General features: G+C 47.0%; 1 protein-coding gene across 1 annotated transcript in view; it reads right to left on the reverse strand.

Moving 5' to 3' along the window:
- Positions 1 to 1,208: 1,208 nt before the first annotated feature.
- The window catches only part of VIT (vitrin), a 37,295-nt gene continuing 27,493 nt past the window's right edge, over positions 1,209 to 11,010 (reverse strand). The window contains exons 13-18 of the mRNA XM_010172148.1: positions 8,798 to 8,860; positions 5,571 to 5,718; positions 5,266 to 5,369; positions 4,526 to 4,752; positions 2,001 to 2,514; positions 1,209 to 1,387 (exon numbers count right to left, since the gene is read on the reverse strand). Coding sequence (XP_010170450.1) covers positions 1,209 to 1,387; positions 2,001 to 2,514; positions 4,526 to 4,752; positions 5,266 to 5,369; positions 5,571 to 5,718; positions 8,798 to 8,860 — 1,235 coding nt within the window. The remainder of the gene's footprint in view (positions 1,388 to 2,000; positions 2,515 to 4,525; positions 4,753 to 5,265; positions 5,370 to 5,570; positions 5,719 to 8,797; positions 8,861 to 11,010) is intronic.

The raw sequence follows: 11,010 nt of genomic DNA on the forward strand, positions 1-11,010 counted from the left end.
TGGCTGTCCTAATGTGTCACTCATTCCCTACTGACTAGTGACATGGCTAGTTCTTCACTTAAGAAGTAACTGTGTGTTTTGAATAATCCATGGCTGTAGTAGCTTAATTTTGAAACCAATCCATAAACCAGAATTCAATCCCAGTTTGGGAGAGGGTGTCTGTAAATGCTCAAAATGCTGCTTTTCCCAGTGTATAATACAGAATTTCAGATAATTCCCTCTTAAATCCTGTTAATGGCTCTTGAGTAGCTCTCCTCACACAAGAGACTACTGTGAGCTCCTGTGAGTTCTAGTTTAATGATAGAGTGGTGGGTCTCAAATGCTTTTCCAATTGTGTGCAATTTATACCCACAATTTTTCTCAAAGAGTCTCCTCTGTCCTGGCAGCTCTTGTGTGGTCCTGCGGGCCTTGAGCCGCACAACAGCCGAGCAAGAGCACTAAGGGGACAAGACACTTCTCAAATAGTAATCCAGCGCTGTAGGAGACTAGATTCCAGGTGCTGCGTATTGGCTGCTTTGTGGATTTGGGGCTTTATTGGGGTTGAAAAACAGTTGTAGGGTCCCACGGTTTGGCTCTTTCCTCTCACTTGCTTTCCAGTCCCTGGGTGTGGATAAATCTCAGTGCTTGAGTTTACACTAACTGAAGCTTAACTTGCTGGCAAGACAGCTGTATGGAGAGAGTTCCTGCTTTTAAGAAGGTACTAAAATCTGAGTTGTGTTTCCCCCAGAAAAGTGTCTGGTATTTCAACCCTGACCTGGGTGTCATCTGGTGGGCAGTGCCATATAGAAGTGCTTCTGCCACGGCAGCTGAGCAGCATCACTGTTCCCTGAAGGGACCTGGCCATTTCAGGAAGCAGGTGGTACATTTTAAGGAGCTTGTATGTGCCCAAAGATGGGAATCAGACAAGCTGGGGCTCTATACTGGAAGCAGCTTTTCAAAGAAGTGCAGTTATTTCCTCCATGTTTACTGCCTCTTTCACTATCCATCCAAATCAGAGTTTCTGAAGCCTGCAAGGAAACAAAATAATATTCAACAGTCTACACAGAGCATTATCATGCATAGGGACAGAGCTGCAATCAACCTTGCTGACTGGAAAGTGCCAGAGAAAAACACCTCCAGTATTCCTTGAACCAAGGCCTGGCATTACTCCTGTGGTACTTGGCGTGCCTTCAGCCTGGCACCTGTGGGTCCTGCCTTGTTCAAGTCCATCAATTCCGTGGCTGGGAATTAAATTCTGTGCAAATGTTTTGAATGAGCTGATTAACAAAGCGGTAGAGGTTGTCAAATTCATCCACGAAGAAGGAATGCTCCTTGTCAGGGTCCGTTGCGATAGCTTCCAGTTCATCTTGGGCTGCCCAAGCCACTCCGACAGAGTAAGCTATAACTCCTGGAAAGAAACTCGGAGTTTAGAATGAACATAAAAGTTGTCATTGCATTAAGTTTGATTCTAGACCAGTACTACAATTGTAGTTGCCAGGCCACAAAAATGTGGGCAGGGAGTTGCAGTGTTCTCTCTCTATATAAAAATGGTATTTTGAAATTGGAGGAAAGGCCTAGTTTGTGCTTTGGAAGTACCTTTTGCCAACAGTGAAAAGGTTTAAACAATAGTAAAGCTTTTGCTCTGGGTCTGAACAACAGGCCTGCACAACAGGCATTTGTTCCAACACAAATGTCTTAGAATTTTCCTGGAAGATGTATCACTACTCTGACTGAAAAGCCAAAGGAGGCTTCATGTGTTACTAAGATAGTAGAAATCCCATGAAATCTCCTAGACATAGCTGCATTTTGCTAGATTTATGTGTTTCGGTTTTTAAGTTCCTCATTCAGAGGAACTGTATTAAACAGATGCTGGTCCTGTTAGAGCTCAGTGAGACCCCAGGGTGAGGTCCTACTCTTCCTTCATAAAGTTTCATCTAATGCCTTCAGATTGTAGCAAACTTCTCTGACCTGGATAAATGCTGAGGCCTGGAGGGAGAGCAGGGAGCGACAGAAGAGCTTACCGTTTTGGTGAGCTGCCATGGCCGGCACGCTGACATCGTCGTAAGACCTGCCATCGGTAATGAGAATCATGATCTTTCTTTTGTTAGGTTTGGATTTGCTGAACAGCTGCTCTGAGGCATAGCTGATGGCTGCTCCCGTGCTGGTCCCACCGCTCCAGTAACTGATCCTTTTAATAGCATTTAGCACGTCCTGCTTCGTGCTGTACTTGTCAAAGCTGAACTCGAGCCTTTGCTCATAGGTGTACTGCACAGCTCCGATGCGGGTGTCGGTGTCCGAAATCTCAAACTCCTTGCTGATGTTGGCTACAAACTGGAGAACTGTGCGGAAGTTGCTGGTTCCAACACTGCTGGAGCCGTCGATGACAAAACCGATGTCAGCTGAATTGAGGCACGTCTTGCTGCAAGCCAGCCGATCGGTGTCGCAGACTCGCTTCACCAAGGGCTGGACCACCTTGCGTAGGCTGAACCAGCTGGGCACGTTGATGGAGTAGAAACCATTTGTCCTGCATACTGCCTGCAAGGCAACACAAGGACAAATGCAATGGAAATTCAGTCCGCCTGTTTCAGCTGAGGTATGTAGCTAAATTGTAAATATAGGCTCCTGGAAAGAGCAATGCTGGAGTCTGAAGCTGCCTCTCCTTCAGTCACCATCTGCTTCCCTGGGAAATGATGTCAATGTAACTTCACAGATACTTGTGTAATGAGACAGGTTTTCCTGCCTTTTTTTTTTTTTAAAAAAAAAGCTGAGGGATGGAGCTGATATTACAGTAGGGAGAGAAATGTGATAAGCAAGTTTGCCACCTGTTAAGCTTTTTTGTATGAGTTACATTGTTTGAAGAAAAAACATCCAAATCACAGAGCTGCTGTTAGTGTGGCTCCAGTGGGCATTATGGGAGCCTGCGTGTTTGGCCAGGTGTCAACTTCAGTTCCTGTCATTCAGGGCAACGAGGAACATTTTGCCTGCTGACAAACCATATGACCTTGAACTGAAAACTGGGACTGAAGTTGGGTTATTCTTGGCTCATACTCTTCTAAGCAGAAAAAAAACCTCAGGCAATTTTGGTGAAAATACAAATCATTAATTTTTATAACAGAATGCTTATAGGGAGCAGATCTATGGGAGGCTTCTACAGGGTTACTGGGAGTCATGCAAGTGTGGGTAGGAAGTGAGGGTGGGACAGAAGAAGGAGTGGAAGAAGTCAAGTGTGGGGGGGTGTGTTGTGGGAACAGGCTGAATCAAATTGTCCTTGGCTTTAGTGCCTTTTAAATGCTAATGCCTCAGGTCTCTGGGTGAGAATATTTTGTTAAGCCAGACTTTATCTATCAACTTTATGTCTGAGTGTTTTAAAAGACCGAAGCACTGTTTTCTTGGTGCCTGGTCTTGACTTGCATAAAGCCTGACAGCTTCAAGGGAGTTACGGTTCCTACCAATCTGGGCTGCTCACTGTGTCCTGCTCTTGTTTGCTCTTATTGTCTTGCTGCTATTTTAGTGTTACGATGCAGCAGTATCAAAGCACCGTTCCCTCCTTACCTTCCTATTCTGAGCCCACTCTACTCCCACTTCTACCATGTCCCTTGGCAGGCTTGCAGAGACTCACTGTAGCTTTGCCCTTTTAAGAACATGAAATGCAAGTGAAACTACAGTCCACTTAAACACTGACTGGAGTCAGTGCAGCTCTCTGGAGCAGCTCTGAAACGCACAGATTATTTCATGGCAGAGTGACAGGGCTCAGATGGGAATCTGTTTTCTGAAAATACCAGATAACTCAACCCTGCTTCCTGAGCCCCGCCTGGTCTTGCACTTGGTAGATACCTTCTGCCATAACTGGGTGCCAGCTTGCCCTGAAGCACTGTTGAGCAGGCAGCTATAGCGTTACTGCCAAATACAGATTGTTCAAGGCTTCTGTTCTCTTTTTTTTTTCTTTTCTGCATGTGGCAGGGAGTTACTTTTTTTCCAAGAGCTACCATGAAGTCCATAGCAGCAGAAACAAATAACAGAAAAATAACCTGCATCAGAACAACAGTGGAAATAAAATGTTTGAGTAATCCAGAATAGCCTGACAACTGGGATGTGCCTGTGTTGGGAGTGTCCCAACATTTGCATGTATGGGACCTCTTTGTGAATGCAACATCGACATTAGGTTGACGGGGCTCTTCAGCCTTTGCTGGGTGGGAGATGCACAGCAGGAGGCTTGTAGAAAGCTCAGGCTGCAATTGTGCTTTGTCATCCTACGGTGTATTTGGAAAACCTCTTGTCTCATTACAAATGCAGGTTTGTGCCAATGTTTAGTCAGTAAAAAGCCATTTGCTCCATGATGCCCCTCAAACCAGAACTTTACTGACTTCATCTCCTTTCTTACTTCAGCGTTGCTGCCTGTCTCTTTGTACAGGAGACCTCAAGATAGTATAAGCAAGACAGGAAATAACCGTAAGTGGTAAGAAGGAAAAGGAAATGCCCTGAATGAAACAGCTTGGAGTATGTAGTCAAAGCCAATGTCCCAGCCAGAGCCCAGCCCAGTAAATACCTTGTCCACAAAGTTTGGTTCAATAATACTCTGCTTCTCACTTTCAGCAGCTGCTTCAATAGTGACAAAGAAAATGTTGATCCCCGATTCCCTGGCCAGCCTGGAGGCCTCCTCCACTCGGTCAGTCGGCCACCCATCCACCATCACTACAACCACATTGGGTGCTCCACCTCGGTTTCCATTAGCATCCAAAAAGAAGTTTTTGTTAACAAATGAAAGTGCCTTTCCTGGAATAAAAGAGGAGATGAGGATGAATTACAGGTCTGGAAGCACCCTTCCTGATGGTATCTCATGAAATGGCAGGCAGAAGGCTGATTCAAGTGTTGGAGCCCTGCTGAGAGCTGGGGAAAGTGGTTTCTGTGGCTGTGTGAGCAGGAGGGGAGGTCACTGCTGTCAGCACCAGTGCCCCCTGAGCCCTCCTGTGCTGTACCCAATTCGCTCCCTCCCTGTGCCCCAGAGGGGCTGGGGGGATAACAGGCCGTGTTAGCAAGGACCTCCAATGTGTCGGTGGGACCTGCCCATGAGGAGAAACATAAATCCTGTCCACTTGTGATGGACTCCCAGAGCCCTGGACCAACACAGGCAGGTCACAGTGGGAGTGCCCCCTTGCCAGCCCTGCCCTAGCACTGAGCACCATTTGGTCACAGCTTCCGTACCCGGTGAGGAGGTGTGGGCTCACTACAGACCAGGCTCTGGAGCCCTCCCTGAGCTGAGGACATGAAAGCAGCCCCAGCACTTACCAACGTTGGAAAGTCCACCTTTCTGTGGGATTTTCTCAATGGCATTTCTTAGATCCTTGGAGTTGGTATAGGTTTTTAAGTTAAATTCTGTGGAAGCGTCATCACTAAAATAAGAAATGAGAGCAATTGTCAGTATTGTGCTTCACATGCAGCAATACAAAAGCTGTAGAACCTGTCTGTGCTACCTGGCTCCTAAGTGTGAGCTGGAGTGAGACCTTTAGCATGTGTCAGCCTCAGAGGTACTGCTGCCAGAGTGTGCAGTCGTGCCCCACAGCAGTGGGAGTAGCTGCGCAAGAAGCTCTTACCCGTACTGAACGATGCCCATCAGAGGGCCACTGCTGCCGATGCCAAGGGCTTGAGCCACGTTACCGAGGAACTGCTTCTGGAGATGAAAGCGGCGTTTACCAATGCTCCAGCTCCCATCCATCAGGAAGGACAAATCAACCTTGCAATCTGAGGAGAGACACAGAAACATGGAAAATATTTTTGGTCCTCTCTGATAGCTGTGCTCCTTGTGAGGAGCAAAGGCCTACAAAGTCTGCATCCAGCAACTTGTCCTGCTGAGCAAGCTCTACCAAAAAGCCTTTGACAAGGACAAGTCACAGCTAGGGGCTCAAGTCTGTCCTGCTCATTGGGAAACATGGTCCTTGGCATTATTTTCTCCCATACAACATCCAAGTCCAACTGGGTGATGACAGGGCAAGAAGCTGTCCCCAGGGGTCAGTTTGGGAGCACCATGTGTTTGGGAGCACTAGCAGCCTTCCATTACCTGAAGGGGGTCTACAAGAAATCTGGGGAGGAACTTTTCATAAGGACAGTTAATGACAGAACTAGGGGAAATGGCTTTAAGCTGAAAGAGGGGAGGTTTAGATTAGGTATTAGGAAGAAATTCTTCACTGTGAGGGTGGTCAGACACTGGAACAAGTTGCCCAGAGAATATGTGGATGACCCCTCCCTGGAAGTGTTTAAGTCCAGGCTGGATGAGGCTTTGAGCAACCTGGTCTAGTGGAAGGTGTCCCTGCTTATGGCAGGGGGCTTGGAACTAGATGATCTTTAAGGTCCCTTCCAACCCAAACCATTCTATGATTCTATGTTTGGGGGCTAGGGAGGAGAAGTCAGATGTGCAGGAGCAAGTGGGCTTGTGACCTGTGCCATCAGAGCCATGGCTTGGGCTCGACCCACTTCATTCACAGCCCAGAGGTGCTGAGAGTTTGCAAAGCCAGACATGACCCTTGGATTTTGTACTCTGGACACCTGCAGAGCACAGGCTGCAGGGATTTTTTTGGTTATGCTTTTGTGGGGTTAATTGGTATGATACGTAACAGCAACAGTTCTTCACATACTACGTTAATGCAATTCAGAAGGGAGGGAAGATCCATGCAGTTCCCTTAACGTGATGCCTGGGATGCACCCTGGGACAAAGGACATCATAAAGTCTCTTCAAGGAGCTGCTGATGGTGGCCCTGGCAATGCTGCGCTTCTGCATGAGAATCGTTCCGCAGCTTTATTCTAGGGTGGAGCGAATATCGGGGATGATGATTTTGTTTGGTGTGTTCGGAGTGAGCAGAAGCTCTTTTCTCACGTAGCTGTAGGTTTCTCCCTGCATCTGCAGCAGCAGCAGCACGCTGTTGTGTGTTGCCTCTCTGGGCTGAAAGTGATAGTCTAGAAAAGCTTCACCTGCACCCAGACAAACTCCTCCCTCTAATTACACAGATGAACATGATATTTGTGCTTCTGTGAATCCTGTCTTCATTATTGCCAACCTGCTTTTACTTCTCTGCAAGTTAGTGGTAACACATTCATCAGTTGGACTGCAACCAGGAGTGGGATCAAAATGTGGCTTAACTAGAGTGCTAATTAACATTTTCCCCCTCTGGCGACCAGGTCATCCTCATCTCTTGATTTCCCTCCGATGATGCCTCCTGCCAATCAGACTGTCCAAAATAGTGCATTTTAATCATTAGGTAGCCTGAGGGCTACAAAGCACCAATTGTTCTTACTGGCTTATGCAACTGCCTCTCATCTCATTACTTTCAATTTTTTCTCCCATAGCTGTCTGTTTTTCTAATTTTAATAATGCTGAATTATAGACGCGTGACCGAGAACTATATTCATTCACAGCATATCATGAGGGAAGGCCAGGAACCCACAACAAATAATACCTCAATTAATGGCCAAGTTTTCTTGAATTTCCTGTCCTTCAAAGGGAGCTACACCATGCAGTCTGTATGTGGAAAGTGGGGAGTTTGTTAGCCTGCAGGGTCCCCACATGCAAAGATTTACATACACTTAAACAGACAAATTCTGGGGAGAGTTCAGACAGCAGGAGTATTTCAGTGCTGGGACATTAGAGGGACTCTGCAAGAGCACAAGCTAAACATGCTCTGGAGGGAGCTGAGCACTTTCTGATTCCCAAGGAGGCAAATCTGAATTACAGCTTTTATGGTCCTAGAGGTATCCCAGGGTGAGAGTTTTGATTCTGGCCTGCCTTATCTCAGTTCAACTGCTAGAAACAGCTGTGTTTGACTGCGTCTCTGCTACACTGTGCTCTGCTTTCATGCAGTGAGATTGGGTCTGTAGGGCAGATTCTTCCCCTTTTCTTCTTCTTTCCTTTATTTTTGTATCAGTTTTAGGTGTATTTGACATCTTACATAGGAGGAAAAAAAACCACTTAGGAGGAGCACCTGTGAATATACAGACAATTTGGTCCTTGAAATGTCAGTTCTGTGAGGGATGGCGTTCAACTGCTAGAGGATGGGCAAGAGAGGAGCTGGGTGCTGGTGGGAGGTTGAAGCCCCCTCTCCAGGGCAGCTTCCCATGAGGAGGCAGTAGGTGACCCAGAGCTTACTTTTTCTTTCTCCTTCTAGTCTGTGCCCCATCTAAAGATGAGTTAATGGGCAAAACTGTCTTTGATTATAAAGAGCTGTAGAAGATTTCCTTTTCAGAGAAGGGGACCCTACATCTCCATACCCAGACTGAGGGACCATCAGTGCTCCCTCTGCATCCTCTCTTTCCTCACTGCAGCAGGTGCTGGTTCCCTTTCTGAGGTGGTTTCCCTCCCTCCCACCCACTGCTGCAGTAAGGGTGCCTGTGCTCAGCAAAAGGGTGCATCCACCCAAACCACCACACCAGGGAAGCCTGCTCTGGTCAGCAGGGCTCACTCATCTAACGTCTGCAACGCACTGGTTTGCTATCCTCCACCATCAAAGTCCCTCAGTGAAGCTCTGCACCCCAGGAATGTGGAACTGATACTGCCTGGGAAGAGGCAGCGGTGAGCAGCCACCATCTCCCTGCCCAGGTAAGCTAAATCTTGACTGTTATTTCCTTCTCTGTAGAAGCAAGAACCAAGTACACATATGAAAGCAGCTGGCCAGAGTGCTCACTGGTCCCCTGCAAGGGAAAAATGCATTCCTCAAGTTTCTTAGGCCTTCTTGAAAACTTACTTTTTGCTATTTAATTTGAATGCATTCTAGCAACGTGTAATTAATAGAAGGGTATCGCTTAATTATGAAATTAATTCTGAAGTACGTACTTGGGTTCCCCTGGGAGGTGGGCTCCAGTGGCTTCGGATTCAATTCTTCTTTTGAACTGAAGCCTAGGGAGAGGAAGGAAAGGCTCAGCTGGTGTATGCTCGCTGGCTGCCCTTGCTCTGGAAGGAAGCAGGTAACAGGGCAGCTGCAGAGTTCCCCCTGGCCTGAGGATTGATGTGGTAGGGAAACGAGGATGGGGAGCACATCCTTGGAGCTTCCTTTTCCACCTACATCACTTGTATGATAAAACAAGAGTGGAGGCATTTCTAGAAGTACCATCAAAATCTCTTCAAGCACCAACTTTGACTCTCTTCTGTGAGTCAGTCCCCTCACTGCAAGGGCTTGAAGGTAGCATGCACAAGTAGAGGGTTCCTCAGGTCCAGAGGCTGATGGCCATGGTGCGGGGTGGTGGCCTCCTAGCACTTTGCCCCTGAGAGAACCAGCACTGCCACCCTGCAGGCTCGTTGTGCTCCAGCTGTGCTTTATGATGAGCTGCACAATGTTCAAAGCAGATGAGTGACAGATTTAGCCTATTGCTTTTCTATCTGGAGAGGAAGGCACCGGCAGCAACTCACCCTGCCATGGTACAGCTGGGGAAGCAACACAAGCCACAGCTCCTCAGATGCTGCCAGAGGACTGTGTTATTTTGGAAAGCACAAAAGAAACAGGGTAAATGATGGCAGAGAGCTACAGTCAAGTCATGGGAAACAGTGTCACGGGTCACTAGTGGATTTTTAGCTGAGGCCCCAACTGGGATATTTGGACGGTAGCAGCCTTGGGGAAATGAGTTGTTGTCCTTGTGAGATGCACTGATTCACAGGGCACGATCATACTGGTGTCAGAAGGTTTGAAAATGCTCAACTTCACTCATTCCTTCAATGTCTGGTAAGAGTCTCCTACAGTAGAGCATCTCCCTTCCAGGCAAGGGCAAAGAGCTGCTTCTTTTCACTAGAGCATGACAAGATTAAGGGGATTTAGCTGGGATAATCCTCAGAAGAGACAGCAATGATCAGACAAGCCCCAAACTGAATGCTCACCAAGGAAGCAGTTGGTCAAAAGAACAGCAAAATGGCTTATTATTTTTGTAAAATGTATATTAATTTTTATTTAAAAAGGAGGAGAAAGACTTACTTAAATCTTTATCACCAAATAAGTCGAGGAAAGACTACAGACTTCAGAGAAACAGTAAAAAGGTAACTTTAGAAAGTGTGAGCTTAATATAGAAAAAAGATGAGAAATTACTAGGTGCCATAGTTTGTCTCTCCATAGCAGCCAGCCACGAGCAAGCCAAGCGTGAGAGCATCAGTGTATGTAAAGAGAGCAGGCGGCAAAGGGACATCAGCGAAGGCCACCACCTAAACATGACAGGAGCTGTAGCAGTTCTGAGTGCATGCAGCACCTAATGGTTGCTGAAGATATTAATGAACAAGCCATAATAATGCAGAAAACAGCCAAGAAAATGGGGGGAAATACCAGCTCCATCTCCCTCCATCACACTCCTATTTCCATTCCAGTTACATCTAATGATTCACCACTCATAAAGGGCAAATACAACTCCTTTGAGTCCTTCCACCTGCATACTGAAAGCTGCGCATAGATTTGGGTCAGGGGCCAAGTTTGTATTAAGTCTGAATATGCAGCGCCTAACGTAAAGCTGACCTGATGCCTGATGCCCCACCAGGAGGCTGTAGCACACTGCTACAGGACAGAAAGGTTGCTTTGGCTGCTTGTTTGTAAATTCAGCTGCCAGTGAGGAAAGTTTCTATCACAGGGACTAAACAGACCTGCTAACGGCAGCACTGTGTGATTTCCCTCTGCTTTGCTTATCCCCAGGCATCTGCTGTTGCCTGTTACTAGAGACAGGACGCTAAGCTAGCTGGAGCGCTGAGCTTGGCCTTGTACAGGACTGTGATTCTATGAAGGGCATGAGGCAAATCCTGTAGAAGTGCAGCTGCTGCTCCTGAGAGATAAACCTTCTGCCAAGCGAGGCACTGCAGGACATGGGTGATTGAGGAGTATTTTAACTGAAAATACTTGATGGGAGCAAAGCCACCAGTTGCAGGCACAAAGAGGCACAAGAATGGCCTGGGGAGGCACCAGTAGCATGAGGTGCAAGCACCAGCGGTGCAAGGAGAGGAAATGGGACAGCATTAGAGGAGGAGAATGAATTTTGAGTTTAGGCTGGAGTGTGTTTGTGGGGGCTCTTTGGATAAAT

Source organism: Antrostomus carolinensis, unplaced genomic scaffold (genome assembly GCF_000700745.2).
Source record: "Antrostomus carolinensis isolate BGI_N321 unplaced genomic scaffold, ASM70074v2 scaffold13937, whole genome shotgun sequence".
NCBI lineage: Eukaryota > Metazoa > Chordata > Aves > Caprimulgiformes > Caprimulgidae > Antrostomus > Antrostomus carolinensis.